General features: G+C 45.1%; 1 protein-coding gene across 1 annotated transcript in view; it reads left to right on the top strand.

Moving 5' to 3' along the window:
• The window catches only part of SHF (Src homology 2 domain containing F), a 407,737-nt gene that overhangs the window by 103,223 nt on the left and 282,404 nt on the right, over window positions 1-22,110 (top strand). Inside the window, exon 2 of the mRNA XM_033921025.1 lies at window positions 12,002-12,131. Within this exon, the coding sequence (XP_033776916.1) occupies window positions 12,002-12,131 (130 nt within the window). The remainder of the gene's footprint in view (window positions 1-12,001; window positions 12,132-22,110) is intronic.

Raw genomic sequence — 22,110 nt, 5'->3', positions numbered from 1 at the left:
AATCATGTTGGTGCTGAAAGTTAACTGGGCACCAGCAGTATTTAGTGTTAATGTCTGTGCAGCTGGGCAAGCAGGACAACTTAAAAAGCAGTCCTGACTTTGTCCAGTTACCTATGTGGGTATGGCACTGAAAAATCGGCAGTATAACTTCTGGCTGTCTCCACTCACCCTGGTGCATTGAATATCCTGGTCTGATTTGGCTGGCAATAGCAAGTGGTTAGAAAAATGCTCACTGCTGCCAGCTGAATATTGACTGGATCATTTTTAATCAAATCCAAATTTACATTATTATGAAAGCATTCCATGGAACAGCTGCGGCATTTTCAAACTCTGGCCATGGATTCCGGGGGCTGTGGCGGTAAAGGAAGATCGTGCCGTGGACGATAATGTCTAACGAGTCGGAAGCAAAGGGAGAAGCTTTCCTGATGACATAAATGCACAATTGTAATCACGCATATGATTTTGTCTAAAAGGTGCATAGGAAAGTTATTGGAGATAAAAACTACTCTGAAAACAACCTAAAAATTCATTACATGTCGGGGGAGAAGGCCTTGGGTGGAGAAAGATCCTGACTTCTGTGTGAAGCCCTACTTGTCTGGAACACACAGATCTGTTTTCTCTGAGGATGTCTTTTGAAGTCAGCACACCCACAATGTCATCCCTGCCAGGCACACACCTTTTGTTCTAAGAGTTCCATTGTGTAACAGGTAGCATTCAGTTCCTGTTAGGAGACAATCCATGCTTTAACTATCTCTCTGTCTCTTTCTTTCTTCTTGCAATAAAGTCTGGTAACGAGATTATGGCCTTGCTTTGATCATATACAGGTAGTAAGTCGACTTACAACTGCAATCGGTTCTGACTGATAGGTCGTAAGTTGATTCGGTCGTAAGTCGGCCTAAGTTAATACAGTACTGTACTAACTATTTTTTTACCCGTCCCCGCCTACCTTTTCCCTGGTGGTCCGGCGGTCCAGCGGTGTATCCTGCCTGAGCCCCTCTTGCCGATGTCAGAAGCCAGCAGCACACCTGGGCCTTGTGGTTCTCGCGGCACTTACGGCAGTGTTTCAGTCAGCGACACAGGGCGGGGCAGGAGTTCTAAAAGCTCGCTCCTCCGCGTGCCGGCCCGGGTGCGCTGCTGGCTTCTGACGTCGGCAGGGGGGGGGGGGGTTCAGGCAGGATACACCGCTGGATCACCAGGGAAAAGGTAGGCAGGGGGAGGGGTAAAAACTGTAATTAGTATGGGCTGGGGAAACGCGTCGTAAAGTCGACTGGTCGCATGTCGTTTAGGTCGTAAGCTGACGACGACCTGTATATAGGAAATGTGAATGAGCTCCCGATAGCCTCATGTATTGGTGATGGGTGTGCAGGAGTACAGTTTAATGAAAATAATATTTACCAGGAATGCAGAAATGATGCTTAGTCATTCAATTTTGAACTATTCCTGTCTCGCCCTGCAAGGGTTAAAAGAAGCGTGGATTTTCAAAGTTATTCTTTTCCTCTGAAGTACGTTTCATAGCATTATGACCTTGTGCCAATGTTTATTGCACACTGTTGATAGTTTTTGGGTAGCTCTGCGAATAAGCTGGGGCGTAGCAGCGCACTGATGAGCCTGTAGCCCCACTGTGAAATATTTGCCCTATTCTTTTGCTAGCTAAATATTGCACTTTGCCCTTTCATACTGTATTTGAAAAATTGAGCCGCCCTGGATAGAAAGCAGCAGCAGGATATTACATTATTCAGATTCCAGTTAAAGGAAAATCATTGATTTTTCCATTGTTTTTGAGCATGAAGCTTAGTTTATGGGTTTATGAGGTTTGCTCCCATTGTTATGCTCATCTTATATAGGTGGCAGTGTTCAAGGCCCAGTTAAAAGCCCACCTGTATGTCGTGTCTGTCTGTCCAAGTTAGATTGTAAGCTCTTCCGAGCAGGGACCGTCTATAAATGTCAAAATGCACAGCACTATCAAAATGTACAGTGCGCCTTTCAGTGCTATATAAATGATTAGTAGAAGCAGTAGCAGTCGCCCTGAGCTGGACACTCGTGCGCAGATCCGAGATCTGAGCGCAAATCAATTGGTTTGATTGGCACTGGCAATCGATTAGACCTGGTTTTTCTTGGCCCAAATAGGTGCATCTCAGTGTGACGCGTACTGCCACTAGGCGTGATTCTATATATGGCGCATGCCTTTTATAGAATTGCGCTGGATGCCATTCTGATCAGCGCCGTTTTAGGCAGCATATAAAAAATCAGGTCCTTAGAGTACACAAATACAGATTTATGTTGGCTCTGGGGCACGTGTGCACCGCTGGGTCTGGTTCTGGCAGCTGATATTGCCTTTACACTGTAATTTGGGGGTTGCACGTGGATCTCGGGTCCACGCGCTCCTCTGTCAGCTGCGCTTAACTGCTCTCGTGTGCCCCTAAAAAGGGGTTTGCGAATGGCAGGGGCATAGGTGGGTCGGAGACATTTCTAAAAGCCGCAAGCAGTGTTATATAATAATGGGTGCTCTTGCCCAGCCTTGTCACTGGGATTTACCCCAGGTTTCAGCAGGTGTAAGTCTGTGCCCAAAGTTAGGCACGGAAATTGATGATATGTGATATTTTATAAAGGGGCTGTTTATTATGTATATGCAGTATATCTCGGTGGTAGCACTCAGTGTATTTATTTATTCAGTTTTCTATACCGTTCTCCCAGGAGAATTCAGAACGGTTTACAAGAGTTTATTCAGTTACTCAAGCATTTTTCCCTGTCTGTCCCGGTGGGCTCACAATCTCTCTAATGTACCTGGGGCAATGGGGGGATTAAGTGACTTGCCCAGGGTCACAAGGAGCAGCATAGGTTTGAACCCTCAACCCCAGGGTGCTAAGGCTGTAGCTTTAACCACTGCAGAAATCAAAATGTAGTAGAAGTGGGCCAAGTATAGGACAATGAAGCCATTGTGACAGCACTGATGAAGTTGGCTCTTAGGATTGGTGGAATGAGGCATTATGACATCACAATACCAGTTCTGGTTATCAGAGGCTGAAGCTTTTCACACTATTTATTTCTCCCAGGGGAGCTTAGAATGGTTTACATGAATTTATTCAGTTACTTAAGCATTCTTCCCTGTCTATCGTGGAGGGTTCACAATCTCTCTAATGTACCTTGGGCAATGGGGGGATTAAGTGACTTGCCCAGGGTCACAAGGAGCAGTATAGGTTTGAACCCACAACCCCAGGGTGCTAAGGCTGTAGCTTTAACCACTGCGCCACATATATATATATCCAAACTATATTTATTTATTTTATTTTATTTAAAATATTTATAATCTGCTTAATTTCTAAGCGGCTCACAATAAAAACATGCATACAAATTGGACAGGCATCAAATAAGGCAAAGCGGGGTTAAAATCCCGCCCATCTTATATATCTCATTCAGTAGAACTGGTTCAGCAAATTCTCAACCTCCAGAAGAATTTCTAGTGTCCGATTAAACACCTGAACAAATGGAGGGGCATAATCGAAAAATACGTCTAAGTCCGTTTTGGGCCCAAGATGCTAGTCGCCCAAAATCGGCAATGTCTAAAGTCCATTCCCGAAAAATACGACCAAAATATATTTTTTAAAAAATCGTCTATTTATACATCCAGCCGTTTGATCGGCCAGACCGCTATGTCATCTTTCTTTATACCCCATTCTTGTCTAAAAATTCATCCAAGTTAAAAACGCCTAGAGCAAGACCTTTTGGATATGAGAGGGGCCAGCAAAGAGGACACCCAGACATGGCAACACAGTAGTGGGGCATCTTACAGGGTACTGCTGCAAATTTCACAAAAAGGGTGCCATATACATATCTCCCCACAACTCCCTTATAGGTCATGGTGAGCCACTCCCCCCCAAAAAACACCCCAAAACCTTCTAGACCCATCTGTCTACAACGCCAATAGCCCCAGACTACTTAAGCCACCTCTGTGCTGCTCTATTAGGCTTTCCTATGCCAGGTGCTGATGTTCTGGAGGCAAATATGTAAAGTTTTTATTACGATTTTTATGGCGGTGGGGGGAGGTCACTGATCACCGGGGGAGTGTGTGGGGGGACTGTACTTTTGTGTTTGCAGTGATTATCTGGTCTCTTTGGAGACCTTCTGGGCACTTAGACCTGGTTTTCAATCGCCTAAGTTCCGTCTGGGCAGCCTCGTTAAACTTTCGATTATACTTGCGGTACTACTAAGTCTAGGTCGGCCCACGCCCCACCCAAATCCTGCCCTCACCACTCCTCCTAAAATGCTCCTTTTAGCTCTGGGCGTACAGTAGCACTGAAAAGGCCTAAGTCGTTTTTAGATACGTCTAAAACCCGGTTTGATTATCAGCACTTGGATAACTTGTCTTACTGATTGTCCAAGTGCCAATTTAGGCCGGTTTTTAGACGTATTTCCGTTTCGATTATGAGCCCAATAATGTTATGAGCAATTTCTGAAAATGTAGAACATTTTTACACAATTGCATTACTCCTGAAATTCCATTCCATAATATTGGGCCTGTCAACGAAAAACAAGACTTTCTGGCCACAGCATATTTCACAGCTCTCCTTTTACATACGTGTAATAACATGCAATTCTCCGACCTGTTTGGACTATACAGTACAACCTATTCGTATAAATATCAATTTTATTCATTTGGATCTTCAGAGAGAATGCAGTAACGCTCTTCTTAACTTTTCTATCTCAAATGCTCATTTCACAGGTTTCCAAATTAATCTTTTATATCATTTTATATTAACTTATCTTTCGTTTGAAGTACCATATTTTCTCGCATATAATGCGTGCGTTATACGTGGTTTTTACATACCGCGCATACCCTTGCGCGTTATACAAATTTTTTTTTACATAGTTCCCCCCCGACATCCAATTCACCCCCCGCAGGACCGCTCGCACCCCCACCCCGAAGGACCGCTCGCATGCACCCGCACCCCGAAGGACCGCTCGCACGCACTTCCACCCGCACCCCCAGCCTGAAGGACCGCTCGCACCCCCACAGCCTCCGGACCCCCCCCCCATCATGTAGAAGCTCCTACCGGTGTCCTGCTGCTTCCTCTTGGCGGTCCCGGCCCTTCTGTGAGCCCTGTGCCTGTGCTGCTTCTTCCGGCGGTCCCGCCCTTTCTCTGACGTCAAGCCCTCTTGCCCCGCCGACTCCCCGACACGATCGGGGCAAGAGGGAGCTCAAGCCCTCTTGGCCCCCCCGACTCCCCGACATGATTGGGGCAAAAGGGAGCCCAAGCCCTTTGCCCCGCCGACTCCCCAACTCCCCGACAATATCGGGCCAGGAGGGAGCCCAAGCCCTCCTGGCTCTGGCGACCCCCCCCCCCCACTAGTTGTTCGGGCCAGGAGGGAGCCCAAACCCTCCTGGCCACGGCGACTCCCTACCCCCACCCCGCACTACATTACGGGCAGGAGGGATCCCAGGCCCTCCTGCCCTCGACGCAAACCCCCCCCCCCAAGAACCTTCAACCGCCTCCCCAGCCGACCCGCGACCCCCCTGGCCGACCCCCACGACACCCCCACCCCCTTCCCCGTACTTTTGTGTAGTTGGCCGGAAAGACGGGAGCCAAACCCGCCTGTCCGGCAGGCAGCCAACGACGGAATGAGGCCGGATTGGCCCATCCGTCCCAAAGCTCCGCCTACTGGTGGGGCCTAAGGCGCCTGGGCCAATCAGAATAGGCCCGGGAGCCTTAGGTCCCTCCTGGGGGCGGGGCCTTGGGCACATGGTCGGGTTGGGCCCATGTGCCCAGGCCCCGCCTCCAGGAGGGACCTAAGGCTCCCAGGCCTATTCTGATTGGCCCAGGCACCTTAGGCCCCACCAGTAGGTGGAGCTTTGGGACGGATGGGCCAATCCGGCCTTATTCCGTTGTTGGCTGCCTGCCGGACAGGCGGGTGTGGCTCCCGTCTGTCCGGCCAACTACACAAAGGTACGGGGAAGGGGGGTGTGGGTATCGTGGGGGTCGGCCAGGGGGGTCGCGGGTCGGCTGGGGGGGTGGTCGGAGGTTCTTGGGGGGGGCGGTCGTTGGGGGGAGGGGGGTTTGCGTCGAGGGCAGGAGGGCCTGGGATCCCTCCTGCCCATAATGTAGTGCGGGGTGGGGGTAGGGGGTCGCCATGGCCAGAAGGGTTTGGGCTTCCTCCTGGCCCGAACAACTAGCGGGGGGGTGTCACCAGGGCCAGGAGGACTTGGGCTCCCTCCTGGCCTGAACAACTAGCGGGGGGGGGTCGCCAGAGCCAGGAGGGCTTGGGCTCCCTCCTGGCCCGATATTGTCGGGGAGTTGGGGAGTCGGCGGGGCAAGAGGGCTAGGCCTCCCTTTTGCCCCAATTGTATTTGGGAGTCGGGGGGCAAGAGGGCTTGAGCTCCCTCTTGCCCCGATCGTGTCGGGGAGTCGGGGAGTCGGCGGGGGAAGAGGGCTTGACGTCAGAGAAAGGGCGGGACCGCCAAGAGGAAGCAGCAGGACACCGGTAGGAGCTTCTACATGATGGGGGGGGGGGTCGGGAGGCTGTGGGGGTGCGAGCGGTCCTTCAGGGTGGGGGTGGCGGTGCGTGCGAGTGGTCCTTCGGGGTGGGGGTGCGAGCGGTCCTGCGGGGGGGGGGGTGAATCGGACATCGGGGGGGGCATCAGGCTTTCAGGGTGGGGACAGGACTTCAAGGGGGAGAGGAGAGTCGGGGCGGGTGAAAGGAGAGTCGGGGTGGCCAGAGGAGAGTCGGGGCGGGCGAAAGGAGAGTCAGGCGGCGACAGGAGAGTCGGGCAGCATGCACGGTATACGGGTGTGCGCGGTATATAAAAATTTCTGTACATAAATTTGTGTTTTCCGCGCGCTATACCCGTGTGCGCGTTTTACACGGGTGCGCGTTATCTATGTGAAAATACGGTAATTGTTGGCTGGGGACTCATGCTTTATAGAATGGCACCCATTTTTGAGCGTTATTTATAGAATTCCTTCCCCTCCCCGGTGCATAGACAATATTGAGTGGTGTTTTTTTCAAATAAAAAAGTAGATAAGTCTGTTTCACTAAATGAGCTACATAGATGAACAATGAAAAAGTAGCAATGAGACTGATAATTAACTTGAAATGTCAAGTGTCCTTAACCAAGTGATTTAAAATTTGAATAAGTATAATGAATGGAATGAAAACACGTAAGATCTGAATACAGATGACTTCCTTTATACTTGCCGATTATTCAGTTTCCTAATGACAAAGCTATTATGAATACTAAATTTAACAGAATAATTTGAATTAAGGAAAAGCTGTTCAGACCTAGGGACTTATTCATCTTTAGCTACAGCATAGCAAAGGACAATGGAAATATGGCAGATCTAGAAAAAAAAAACAACTTTTCAGGCTGGTCCATGGGAGATAGAATATGAGTATAGTTGGCAAGGGATTGGTTCTAAGAATTTGTAGCTCTATCTGTGTATCTGAGGCCTGGAGGGGAAAAAAAGAGTGGTAGGCCTGCGGACCACAAAATAATACACAATCTTCCGTTTGCAGTGGCACTAAACAAGAGTTGAGAAGCCAGTTTAAACCAAAGGCCAAATGAAGCTTGGTTTTTGTGCTGAAACTGGTGGAAATCCATATTCAGTTCTCTTTCCGTTTCGGCTGAAAATGCTAGTGTATTTTTGACTGAAACTGTGCTATGTCCTTCAAACAGGAGCAGCCCTCATTCCCTCCACCTTCTCCCGAACAGAAGTAGTGAGACTGCCACTAGAGGTCGTAGCAGCCGTTTGACTGGGGTTCTCTTCTGCCCCCACCTGCACCACCAGACTACCAATAATTGTAAGATTGTCCCACAGTGACAAGTGTGGGATCCAGGAGGGGAGGTGACTTCTGTTTGGGGGGAAGGAGTGAGGACTGCTCCTGTTCAAGGGTGGGGAGGAATGGAGTGAGTGGATAAGGGGGACCCATTGTAGGGGTAGTTGGTTTCAGCTCCAGCTCACATCAAGTGATTTGGTCACAGATAAAGATTTAGCGGAAACCCAAAAAAGATGGTTTTGATCACCCTCTGGCTTAATTCTCACCCAGACAGATTTGAATACCTAGCGCTCATAGGGTTTACTGACTGATAGACAAATGTGTGGATAAATTCACATTCAGATATAAATTTCAAGAGTGATTCAGATTTTGATGCAACGTATATACTCAAATATAAGTCGATCCGACTATAAGACGAGGTACCCTTTTTTCCCCAAAAAAGGGAGGAAAAAAAGTTGACTCAAATATAAGGTTGGGGGTGGGGAATTAATATTCATGTGCCTTGCCAGGATCTGTGCCCTGTTTCCCCCCCTTCACTCCCTCTTCTGTCAGGCTCTGCACTCAACCCCACTCACTCTCTGCTAGGCTCCCTGCGCTGTACCCAGTCCCCCCTCTCTCCTGATATCTTGCAGGCTTCTACCAGGCCTGCTGTATGACCTGGTGGGCCGGAACAGGAGGGATCCCTTCCGTCTCCTATTCTGGCTGACTCTGCCAATTTTTTTTTACCTTCCTCCCGCCTCCCCCCTGCGTACCTTTTTGAATCCCTGGTGGTCCAGCGGTGAACTGGGCAGGAGCGAGCTTTCTGCGCTCCTGCCCCATGCTGAGCCCCTCCCTGAATGGCCCTGAATGCCTCCTCTTCTCGCAGCCCAGGGGTGTATTGGGTATGAACGAGCTGTACTTGCCCCTGCCCGGCTCTGAGCCATTCGCTGAATGGCTGCCGTGAGTTCTCAAGAGACCCATGAGAACTTGGGGTAGCCATTTAGCGAGTGGCTCAGCATTGGGCAGGAGCAAGGATAGTTTGCTCATGCCCTACACCACTGAGCCACAAGAACTTGAGGCGACCATTCAGGGAAGACCTCAGCATAGAGCAGGAGCGCGGAAAGCTTGCTCCTGCCCGGTACACCGCTGGTCCACCAGGGAATCAAAAAGGTATGCAGGGGGAGGCAGGAAGGAGGGGGAAAAAAATTGGCTGTCTGCCGGGACAGGAGACGGGAGGGATCCCTCCTTTCTTGGCCCACTCTACTAGGCCATAGGGCAGGTCTGGCGGAGACCTGCAACAAGTTCGGGAGGGGGGCCATTTTTTTGGCCCCAAAATCTAAGTTTTTATTCGAGTATATATGGTACATTTTGGATTTTAGTCAGGTATCTAATTTCCTCTGGCAGAAGTGGGTAATATTAAAGCTACAGATCCAAAAGTCCTTATTGAATATTTGAATTTCTTTTGAGATATTTGGATATTTATTCAGAAAAGGTGATCCAAAATTTTTGACTGTTTCCAGGTTAAGTGAATTAAGTTAACTGTCATGAAGTTTGCTCATTGCCTGACAGGTCATTGGGTGTTTTCAGTAGGTAATATAAATTTATCCATGATCAGCTACACAGTGCAATTAATCATCTGGGTATATAAGGAAACAGAAAACTGTTTTCCCTTTGTATGAACAGAAGCTAGAGCATCTATTAGTCCTTTGAAGGCTGGAATGAATGTGTTGACATCAAAGTAAACTGCTCCATAAAGAATGTATTTCCTGCTACATCAAGTCATGTCCTTTGCCTTTAGCCCTTAGCCACAGGAAGATTTTAATTGAGGAATCTTCTGCTAGGATCATTTCAGAAAAAGGCCTCTTCTATTCCAAGTGCCACTAATAATTTCTGGGCCGGATTCTACAAATGGCGCCGGTATCAGCAGCCACCTAAGAAATGTCCACAGACATGTGTCGGTGACGTTTGAAGAATTGCTGCTACCTCGATCATAGGTGCTGGAAATGTATGCCAAGGTTTTCAAGGCCTACATTCCGGTGCCTATGTTTTGACGTGAATTTCATCTAGGGAGGCACCCATGAACACCTGAGTTCGTTTATAGTTTTTATCCACGCCTACTTCAACCTTAGACATTCTAAGGTGCCCCCTTAAAGGGAGTCTAGGCACCGGTTTTATGGGTGAGTTTTCAAATTTTATTAAAATTTGATAAAACGCTAATCACAAATTCTAAGCGTTTGACAATTAAAAAATGAAAAAAGGGGAACAATCAACATACTTATTAGTGACTAGACATAACGTACATGAAAACAATAGGATATTAGGGAGAAATACAATTTTAAAAGAAAAAAAGAGTACAATTAAGGTTAAAAACAAGAGGAAAATGGGAGAGATCATTTTAATGTTAAGGTAGAGCAATACAGAATTTGGCCAAAATGGATCCAGAGATCATCTAGCATTCATATGCATCTTTAAATAGGAAGCTTTTAAGGTTTCCCTTAAATTTATCTAATTTTTGTTCAGACCTTAAATGTGATGGTAGCGAATTTCAAATTGTAGGGGCTATAATTTTGAATGAAGAAGCCCTGCGAGTTCTAATGGTTTTTAAAGATGGAAGAAGGTGTTGAGATGCTGATCTCAAAAGTTCTCAAAGTACCTACATTTTTGTTTTTAAACACTTTTAAAATTGTGTTTAAGTTAAGTTGGACCCCTAAATTAAGACGCCATTTATAGAATAAGGGCCTCTGTGTTAATAAGGCTTCTGTTTGGTTTCATTATAGGAAAGTCCTTTGAAGTGCTTGATAGAGAATGATATGGTGACAAAATTCATCACCTTTCCATCCCCGCGGATAACTGTGGGAAACCATCCCGTGTCATTCTTTAGTGTCTATCTCAACCTCGGTTTCTTCTAAAGTTTATTAGGATTTTATATACCGCCTATCTAAGCGGTTTTTACAATCAGGTACTCAAGTATTTTTCCCTCTCTGTCCCGGTGGGCTCACAATCTATCTAACGTACCTGGGGCTATGGAGGATTAAGTGACTTGCCCAGGGTCACAAGGAGCAGCGCGGGGTTTGAACCCATAACCCCAGGGTGCTGAGGCTGTAGATCCAACCACTGCGCCACACACTCCTCCACTTCTAAACCAGCATTCTTCAATGCAAGGCTTGAGGGTTAGTGGTTATGCCCATTCATACTCTGATTCTACAATCTCCTTAAAGAATGAAATGGAAATGGTTTCCTGTGGTTAACCTTGGGGATGGGAACAGTGATGAATTTTGTCACCATGTCATTCTCTAGTGCAGGGCTGCCCAAGTCCGGTCCTCGAGATGTACTGGCAGGCCAGGTTTTCTGGATATCTGCAATGAACATGCATGAGAGAGATTTGCATACCAAGAAGGCAGTGCAGGCAAATATCTCTCATGCATATTCATTGCGGATATCCAGAAAACCTGGCCTGCTAGTAGATCTCGAGGACCGGACTTGGGCAGCCCTGTTCTAGTGCTTTTCTATGAGGAAGAGGACACATTTTGGCATTTTGTTTACAGAGTAACAGCAGATTATAGCAGATAGACCTGCATCATCTGTCCAGTCTGCCCAGAACTCACATTAATTATTAATTCATTACTGAACCAACAATCCAATAGTATTACAATATTTTATTCACTAAGTTTCCATTTTATGATGTTTTCTCATATAGATAGATTTTTGAGATAACTAAAATTCTTGTCTGGTTAAATAAAATGATCCTTGCCCTCAATTAAAACCTCGCTTATGAATACGTTCTTTTCAGCCTTTCAGTCTTCTCTCCTATTTTTCATTGAATTGTTTTTGGGTTGTTGGAATGCTGATCATTTTAGCTATTAATTTGAAAAGTCAGAGTTAGAGTTCTCATTGACTCCCAGTGAAGTGTTGAAATTTTAAATGGTTGCCCCTGTTCCATCCTCTGATCTCCTTATGTCCTATGAAGGGAACTTTGTCCAGCCAAGATTACCTCTTTTCAGACTCTATATTGTCAGAAATTAAATAGGTTGAATCACAAAGGGCTTTCTCAGTTCTGGCTCTGCTCTTCGAACATTCACTATCCAAAGATATCAGATTGATTACAGGGTTTTTAACCTTTAAGAAACATTGTAAAGCTTGGATTTATGAATCTGTTTCTATATGGATCATTAGTACTGTACTTCTTGTTCTACTGATTCTATTCTGTAAATATGGTATATAGTATTTCATATTTCTTTCCTTTCTCTAAAAGGTCATTATCTTAGAAGACTATGCAGATCCATTTGATGCCAAAACAACATCAGGCAGTCAGATAGCTCCAGAGAAAGTGACAGAAAATGACGGCTATATGGAACCATACGAAGCCCAGAAGATGATGGCGGGTAAGAAAAGCTACTTCTATTTTTTGCTGGCTTTTCTAAAGATTAGTCAATGACAGTAAGAGCACTACTTATAATCTTTAGTAGAGATTACCTTGCAGTTGAGAATTTTCTAGACAATGTCTTGCTTTTGGCATATATGGTCTTTAAGGTTTTAAAAGCAATGCATCACTATGGTAACATGCCTATGTCATGAGTGAAATCTACTGAGATTTACCTTTCCTTTTCTTAGATTTCCTTTCACATCCAGGGTGGGGTGGGTAGGGGGAGGGAAATGTATTTTGAGGATTTAAATTACTTAATTATAATATTGTAATCACATCATATGTCTTATTGTATTAATAATTGGGAGAAGGATGGGAGAAAATGATTGTTTTGTATATTACTTGTGTAGTTAATAGTGCGTTTTATGCAGTATTTTATGTTCAATTAATTGTATTGCACTGTCTAAGTTTGAAAATCAATAAAGATTAAAAAAAAAAAAGAAATCTACTGAGATTTAGGACGTTCAAAAACATCCGCCATCAATGTCCTTGGGAAGTACTGTTCCCTGTAAACTGAGCAGGAGTCTTCCGCCTACAGTTCTGCCAGTGGGGGGTGCTGTTTTCACGAGCGCATTTTCAATAGTGAGAAAGAGGCAAACTCTGCAGGACTCCAGAGACCACAATATTGAAGTACTGTCTCCTCCCACCCCTCCCTTTTTTTTTCTGGCAGCAGTGCAGTTGGAGGACTCCTGCTCAGCTTAGAGGACACAGTTCTTGAAAGCAGTAAAAGGAAGTGATGATATGAACACTGTGATAATGACTTGCAAATCTTGTTCATTCTGTATAATTACCATTTTTTACCTTCTACTTACATGTAGACAGAGCTGTGTGCAGTGGTGTTACTTTATTATTAATGCTGTAAGATATGCCACTTGGCCTGTGCGAGAGAGCTATTTTCTCTGGATTAATAATTGATTTATAAATGGGTATAGATGAACCCAGATGAAAAGTTCTCGCTTTCCTGCGTAGTTGTGCCATCTCTAGGATTACATTTCAGGGCGTGTCTCCTAGTTTTCTTAATTCATTTCTGGCACACAGGAACATTCTTTAATTATGACAGTCCAACCTGTTGGATGTGAACGTACAATGACCTGATTGTGTAATGTCAGTATGTGCCTTGTTGAGCATATGGATTGGTGTCCAGAGATCTTTGTTACTGTTCCCTTTGTGCTCAAAGGTTCATCAGATGAGTGATAGGAGCACAAGACTGTATCTGCTTGTAAACATGTTAACTAGGAAATGGATGAATAAGATTTGGTGCCTGCCATCAGTGCCAGAAGCAGAAGTACAGCAGACCCTCAATATTCGTGGGGGTTAGGGGCAGATTCGGCCCGCGAATATTGAAATATCGCGGATAACGTTCAGGGTTGGCTCTGACCCACCCCCGCCTCCCTCCTGCATCCTGGACCTTCCCCAGAACTTACCTGGTGGTCTAGCGGCAACACGGGGCAGGATCAATCGTCCTACGCTCCTGCCCTGTGCAGAGCCGTCATCAAAACAGCTGCCGTGAATTCCTGTTGTAGTTTCGAGACTACAATGGGAACTTGCGGCAGCTGTTTTTATGATAGCTTTGCACGGGGCAGGAGCGTAGGACGATCGATTCTGCCCTGCGTTGCCGCTAGACCAGGTAAGGTCTTTGGAAGGTACGGGATGCAGCGTTTCTTTAAAAAAAAAAAAAAAAAAAATTGTGAATAACCGAATCCACGTGTACTGAAACCGTGGATTCGGAGAGGGTACTGTAAGTCTCAAAGCAAAAAAGGCCTCAAACAAAATATTCCCCACAATAGCTAAATAAACAAACAAAAAAAAAGGGTAATAATTAACCGAATAACAAAAAATATTTTTTTATATATAGACTGCAAAAATTTGCTTCCTTAACAAATAAAGAATAATAATAAAGGAGAGAAAGAGCATCATAACACAAGGATCAGACCATAGAATCTCTTATTAGAGAATGTCATGGGAAAAAATTTATTATCATTCCCACCCCATCCCCGTGAGCTCTTCCCCATCCCTGCTCCGTCCCCGCAAGCTTGGTCCCCATCCCCGCCCTGTAAACTGTCAGATCCCATCCGCACAAGCCTCGAATAGTTATGATTTTATACTGAACTGAACTTATTTTATTAAAGTATAAAAAGAGACAGTATTCTGTACAATTATCAGTTTGTAAACACAAATAATACAGAGCAAGGATCAACAAAACTCCTGTCTCCCCTCCCTTTCACAAATATCCCCTCCACTATTGTGAAAACTGAACAAACCAAATTACTGCAGAATGCTACATAGAAAAATCAAACTAACAAAATACTTCAGTCACACATGGCAGAAATAGTGTTAGGGGAGAGCAACTAGGGCAACTGCCCCCTGGTCAGAGAGAGAGCCCTAAGCCAGCTGGAAGCTAAAAAAGCACAGCCTGGGCTTTGTGGTCCCCAGTTATGTCTAATACCAGCTCTAGCAGCATACATATTTCAAATCTGAAATATTCTAATCACAAAATATAAAATAAATTAATTTTTTTTCTACATTTTGTTGTCTGGTAATTTTATTCTTCAAATCATTGGTCTCAGGCTTTGGTTTCGCGTTCCTTCTGTCTTCATCGAGGCATGGCTGGCTCCTGAAGATAAAATAGGCGCAAGAAGAGCTGGGGAGGAGATGCCAAGTCTGACATGGGCACAATTTTTTTTTTACCACAGGAACAAGACTTTTCACCACTCACATGGGGCGGTAAAAGGTCTTGTCCCCATTCCTGCGGTGCGGCAAAAGGTCTTCTCCCCATTCCTGCAATAAACTAGATTTACTGCAGTGACTACGATTTATCGTGATAAACAGTACCTGTGTCATTCTCTGTCTCTTATGACCAAGCCATTTCAGAGCCTTATCCTGAAAACAGGTTGTAATCATCTGTCCAAGTCCTCCAACCACCTATAGGTGAAGTCCATGTGCAAACCTTAAGCTGCAAAAAAGTACTCTACTATCTTTTAAAAAAGCCCAATCAGTTCAATCATAAGATTATTATTAGCAGTGGCGATTTAGAGAAGAGGCAACGCTGCCGATTGAAAGTTTTGTCCCTATTTAGGACTAACGTCTTCAGTTTCACTCGGGAGGGCACAGTCTCTGAGAATCCCCGGATGAAGATTGGAGGGATCGAAACGATCACATTGGACAGTTTGTGAGGGAACCACGTATGTCCAAGCGTCGGGAGATTAGCAATTTAGTCAGCGCTGGAGTCTGAGAAGACAGTTAAGATAAGTGGTGCCAGTGCTTTATTACTAATAATAATCTTATGATTGAATTGATTGGGTTTTTTTTTGTTTGTATGTTTGTTTTTTAAAGATAGAGCACTTTTTTGGTGCTTACAGTTTGCCCATGGATTAGAGCAGTGATTCCCAACCCTGTCCTGGAGGAACACCAGGCCAATCGGGTTTTCAGGCTAGCCCTAATGAATATGCATATGAGAGATTTGCATATGATGGAAGTGATAGGCATGCAAATTTGCTTCATGCATATTCATTAGGGCTAGCCTGAAAACCCAATTGGCCTGGTGTTCCTCCAGGACAGGGTTGGGAACCACTGGATTAGAGAATAACACGGTGACAAAATTCATCACCGTTCCCATCCCCGCGGATAACCGCGGGAAATAATCCCATGTTATTTTCTAGTGTCTATTTCAATCTCAATCCTTCTACACCAGCATTCTTCAAAGCAAAGCTTGAGGGTCAGTGGTTGTGGCCATTCATACTCTGATTCTTCCCTCTCTCCTTAAAGAATGACATGAAGATTGTTTACCGCGGTTATCCGCGGGGACGGGAACGGTGATGAATTTTGTCATCGTGTCATTCTCTACCATGGACTTCACCTATAGGTGGTTGGAGGACTTGAACAGATAATCACAACCTGTTTTCAGGATAAGGATCTGAAATGGCTTAGGTCATAAGAGATTCTATGATCTGATCCTTGTGTTATTATGAAGTCCTTTCCCTCCTTTATTTGTTAAGGAAGCAAAAAATTTTTTGCAGTCTATATACAAAAAATCTTTTTTGTTATTTGGTTAATTATTACCCTTTTTTTGTTTATTTAGAAACAGAAGTAGTGGTAGCCTAGGTAGGGTTACCATATTTTTCTCCAGCAAACCCTGGATACATTGCCCTGCTCCGTTCCGCCTTCAATTCTGCCCCATTCTGCCCACACAAAGTCTCCTCTCTTCTTCTGGTCGAGCTCCAGCCATGTCTGGAGGGGCCTGGAGCATTCAAGGATGTTTGCGACATCATCCGCGCATGCTCAGAGCCCCTCCAGATGTGGCCAGAGACCGTCTGAGCTTTCCAAAACCCAGGCATGTGCCAGGTTTTGGAAAGTCTGACCAGGAACCCGAACAGTCCTCTGAAAAGAGGACATGCCCAGGTTTTCCCAGCCATCTGGTAACCCTAAGCCTAGGGACTGATTTAGAAGGAACAGTGTTGGCCTAGAACTGAGAGGAGCAGTGACACTGTGTAGAGCGATACCGGAACAGTTGCAAAGATTATCTTGTACTGGCAGTTGCAAGGTTTATTCTGGATCTACTGGCTGACTTTGCAGTTGTTTATCTTTATTCCTAGTCTAACAAAGATCCCTGGTGTAGAAGAAGGAAGGAAGTAATGGGGGAAACTGAAGGAAGGGAAAAAGTTTGGAGAAGTAAAGAGGAAATGTTAAGATATGTTTGAACGAAGAGTTCTTGCTCGTTAGCTGGTCCACAGTTGTGGAATGCATTGTCAGGAACATTACGTTTTTGTAGAAACTTCCTGCAATCAGGAAGTTGCTTAAAACCTACTTATTCAGATTTTTTTTTATAGTGGTTTGAATTAGGTTTGAACAGGTAAATGGTTTATTAAAGTGAAGAACGATGGTGCTCAAGAACAGTTTGAATGCATTCATATTGTGATTGTGCAGATAGACTATTGTAACTCTGTATTTTCCTCTACTTAATGTAGGTCTTTCTATTTAGTGATTTTATTATGTATGGAAACTTTTTATTGTGCAATTTTATTACCATATATACTCGAATATAAGTTGATCCGAATATAAGTCGAGACCCCCATTTCCCCACCAAAAGGAGGAAAAATGGTTGACTCTAATATTCAAGTGTTATGCCTTGCTAGGATCTGCACTCAGCCCCCCTCCCTGCCAGGTTCTGCACCCAGCCCCCTTCCCTCCCTGCGCTACCAGGCTATGCAGCCAGCCCCCCCTCACTACTTTCCAGCCTCTACACTGCACCATGTCCCCCCTCCCTGCCAGGCTCTGCACCTGTTCCACTCTTCTTCTATCTCTGGTGATCTAGTGGTTGGCCGGGATAGGAGAGATCCCTCCCGTGGCCCGGCTGATACTAATAATTTTTTTTACTTCCCTCCCCCCCACTCCGTGTACCTTTTCTGTTATCCATGGTGGTCCAGCGGTGTATGGGCAGGAACAAACTTTCCGCGTTCCTGCCCTGCGCACCTCCTTCCGGGCTCGTGGCTCACGGCGCACAGGCATACAGGAGCGAGCTTCTCGAGCTCCCGCTCAGCCCTGCGCCGCTCGCTGAATGGTTGCTGCCAGTTCTTGTGGGACCTGGCAGCAGCCATTCAGCGAGCGTTGCAGGGACGGGCGAGAGCACGAGAAGCTCCCTCCAGCATGGCTGAGTGCCCCGAGCCAGGAAGCAGGTGTGCAGGGCAGGAGCGCGGAAAGTTCGCTCTTGCCCATACACCACTGGACCACCAGGGATAACAGAAAAGGAACACGAGGGGAGGGGTAAAAAAAATTATTAGTATCGGCCGTGAGACGGGAGGGATCTCTCCTGTCCTGGTCTACCACTAGACTACCAGAGGTGAAAGAGGAGTGGGACACATTCCACCCCCTGACATGCCCCCCTCCCCCCACAAACACATGCAACTTGGCAGTTACTTTAGGATGTCTGAGAGTATCCCATAGTGCACCATTCTAAGCAGTGTTAGGAGAAAATGATTTGCTCTTTGATATACACTTCTCCTTCCGTATTAGCGGTTTCGATTATTCACGGTTTTTAGCTTGCTGGCCCCTCCCCCCAAATTACATCAGCTTGCATAGAGAAATCGCCGATTCCAAGTGTTTACAGAGAAAATCGCTGATTCCCGGCACTTTCTTCACCTTGTTTTGCCTCTCCTTCAGGAACAGGCCGGGTCTCCCACCATGTTATTCGCAGTTTCACCATATTCACGATGGTTTTTAATAGAAAAGAGCGAATAACATACGAAAAAGTTATTCACGGTTTTTCTGTATTTGCGGATTTGTTAATCCCCTATCACAGCGAATACGGAGGGAGAAGTGTACTGAAAGTTGAGATCTGACTTATTAAATGTGAAAGGCAGAATGACACTGCCCTTCTCACGCCGCGTTTCTGAAGGAGTTGGCACTGGACTAGTAAGTCTGTTTGTTAACCCTGGTTGATGCAGAAAAGGCACATGGCACCTACATAATATGATTAGTTACATTATGAAAGGCCTTGGATGAATACCGTAAACTGGTTGCCTAACTGCCATTCTGCTTAGTTTAGACAGAATGATTCATGAACCAGATATGATGACTAAAGCAGACGACTAAATTTTTATCCCACCCTGGGTGGTTTCCAGTGCCGAGGAATTCAACATAGCTTTGCGATTTGATTATATCTGTTTAGGTTCACAGTTTTCACTTTAGGTACTGTCATCCTGTAATGGGTGGTACTTGATTTTTAGCTGTCAGAGAGCTATTTCAGTGGGAAGACAAGCCAAAGAAGCTGCCTTCACTTAAAGCCATGTATAGAAACTACCATTTTTGCCATGCTTTGAATAATTTATGTCAAGGCAGCTGTAGGAGGGTTTTTGGGTTGGTTTTTTTTTTTTTTTAATCTCTAGAGCAGTGGTTCCCAACCCTGTCCTGGAGGACCACCAGGCCAATCGGGTTTTCAGACTAGCCCTAATGAATATGCATGAGAGAGATTTACATATAATGGACGTGACAGGCATGCAAATTTGCTCCATGGATATTCATTAGGGCTAGCCTGAAAACCCGATTGGCCTGGTGGTCCTCCAGGACAGGGTTGGGAACTACTGCTCTAGAGCAGTGATTCCCAACCCTGTCCTGGAGGAACACCAGGCCAATCGGGTTTTCAGGCTAGCCCTAATGAATATGCATGAGAGAGATTTGCATATGATGGAAGTGATAGGCATGCAAATTTGCTTCATGCATATTCATTAGGGCTAGCCTGAAAACCCAATTGGCCTGGTGTTCCTCCAGGACAGGGTTGGGAACCACTGCTCTAGAGGACATGGTATACATTTGTTTTTTCATTTTCTGATAGGTACTGATAACCTTGCTTAGAAAGCCTTGTTTCATTGTGCAGTCTCCGTAAAGCAAGATGGGCAAAACTGCAATTATGTGCGCCACGTTTTGTTGAACACACATAAAAAAACCCAAATCCAGTGCTTGCACATCATTCTTAAGTGTAGCTACTCTGTTACAGCTAGCTGTAAACACAGGTGTTGCAGAGGAGCTTTCCAGCTGGTACTGAGCAAACACTTTCTTAAAATTAGTCTGCAGGCAGGATTGCTTTCCATTGATGTAAAGGAGCATGTCAAACAATGAGCAGTGGTGGCAGTTTAACGAGGTCAGGCTCGGACTATAGACTCTTGAAAAGCTGCTGTCAAATCTTCACTGCCCCTGAAGCAACATAACATCCTAGGCACCTTGATCAATAACCCGTTGATTGAATATCCTTTATCCCATGGACAGGGAAGGAGAGAAAAGCCTTAGTGAATCAGGCTCTGGGCACCGCAAGCGTGAAACCTGAGGTTTGATTGATCCATGGCCAAGGGAAAGAGTGGAAACGGGTTGTAAATGTAGCTTTGTTTACCTGGAGGACTGTGTCTTAATGAAGAAAATCCTCCAAACTCCTTGCTGCCGCCAGAGATACTGTAAAAGAATTATTGACTGGCACCTAGAGGCTGTCAAGAAAGAAAGTTCATCAGAAAGGCAGATTGTTCCACATCACATTTTGTCTCTCTCTCTCTCTCCCAGTGTTATGGATGCAGAGAGCTCGGGGGTGCTGGTGTGGTTGGGGGTCTGCAGTCATCTGCTCATGCTCATTGGCTCCGCCAGCCCCTGCACCCTCTTGACATCGACTTCCTGTTCCGGGGCAGGGGACCAGCAGAGAGCCAATGGTCATGGACAGGTAGCCCACAACTCTGTAACCTGGAGGAGGGGGTGCTTTGGCCTGGGTTCCCGCCCCACCAGGTTCTCCTCTCCCTATTTTAGGGTAATGCATTTCAGAGACAGGGACTTGGTAGAACCAGAGGTTGCGGGATGGGACACTTAGGAGCAATGGCAGGAAATACTTTTTCAAAGAAAGTGTAGTAGATACCTGGAACACCTTCCCAAGGGAGGTTGTAATGGCAAATTGATGATGGAATAGATTGTATGGTGTCCCAAATACGAGACCAGAAGGAGCGAACCTCAATGCAAGTAAAAAGCATGTGGTCAAGAGTACCAGGTTCCTTCGTACAGTTCCAACATTACTCCGTCAAAATGTCCAGCCAAACTTATTGACGTTTGTGACTGCTCTTATGCACATTTTGAAAAACTGGAAGTCTCCTTCATTACTGGACTACACCTTTTGGTGGAATTCCCTGAGCATGTATCATAGATTTGAGTCCTATGCGTATGAAAAGAAATGCCTATCCAAGCTCTCTTTACAGTTGGTACATCCTAAATCACCTTGGACATTTCTTGATTTGTATGTTCACTCTGCTAGATAGACACTCCTGTCTTCTTCTTCTCCTTTCCTCTTCTCTTCCTTCTTCCTTTCCTCTTTCCCCTTCTTCTCCCTTTCTCTTCTCCCTCTTCCTTTCTCTTATATATTTCATAGCAGTTTTAGTGCCCTAGCTTATTTACAATGATTGCAGTTCTTGATACTACGTTATACTGAATGCATTGGCTTGGCATATGATTATTGTTTGGTTTTTCTTTTTCTCTTATACTTAAACTGCTTTTTGTACTTTTTCAATACTCAATAAAAATATTGAACTTAAAAAAAAAAAAAAAATTGATGATGGAATTCAAGAATACAAATACAGAGGAACACTATATAGAAAAAGGATGGACTCTAATCAGTGGGGTCATTGCTATATAAAGCTTGATAACCATTGGTCCAGAGTATCTAATAGCAGCAGTTAATTTGCTAATTTTCTAATAAAGAGGTTCCTGTTTACATTACATTACATTACATTACATTAGTGATTTCTATTCCGCTTGTGCCTTGCGGTTCTAAGCGGATTACAAATTAGGAGATATCGGACATTACCGAGAAAATTATATACATTACATAATATAGTTGAGAAGTTACATATAAAGATTCAAGTAGTTATATAATGCAGTGGAGAAAAACAGTATTTTCGGGTAATAGAAGAAGATTTTTTGGAAGGTGAGGTTTGAGGGAATGACTGATGTGCTCTTCATAGGGGAGAAAGCATGTATGAGTGGGAGGAGATTAGTGAGTGAGGACGTGTTTTTTGAATAGGACTGTTTTGATTTCTTTTCGAAACACTTTGATGTCTGTTGTTTTGATCATCAGTTTGGTGATGGTGGGGTCAATTTTCGCTGCCTGTGTCGCCAGAAGGCTGTCGTAAAGTTTCTTACGTCTGGTACCATTATGAGGGGGGAAGGTGAATAGGTTCTGAGTTCTCCTTGATCTGGGTGAGTGGTAGCGGTGAAGGCGGTTGCTTAAGTAGCTGGGGGCAGTGCCATGGGTTACTTTAAATAGTAGACAATAGAATTTGAATTGAGTTCTTGCTTTTATTGGAAGCCAGTGAGAGTCTACATAGGCGGGAGTGATATGGTCAAATTTTCTAAGAGCGTAGATGAGTCTGATGGCTGTGTTTTGAATGGTCTGCAGTTGTTTTATCATGTTTGGGCAA

Source organism: Geotrypetes seraphini, chromosome 14, assembly GCF_902459505.1.
Source record: "Geotrypetes seraphini chromosome 14, aGeoSer1.1, whole genome shotgun sequence".
NCBI lineage: Eukaryota > Metazoa > Chordata > Amphibia > Gymnophiona > Dermophiidae > Geotrypetes > Geotrypetes seraphini.
Note: the sequence above shows the minus strand (reverse complement) of the source record. Positions and strands in the feature narration are given on the sequence as shown.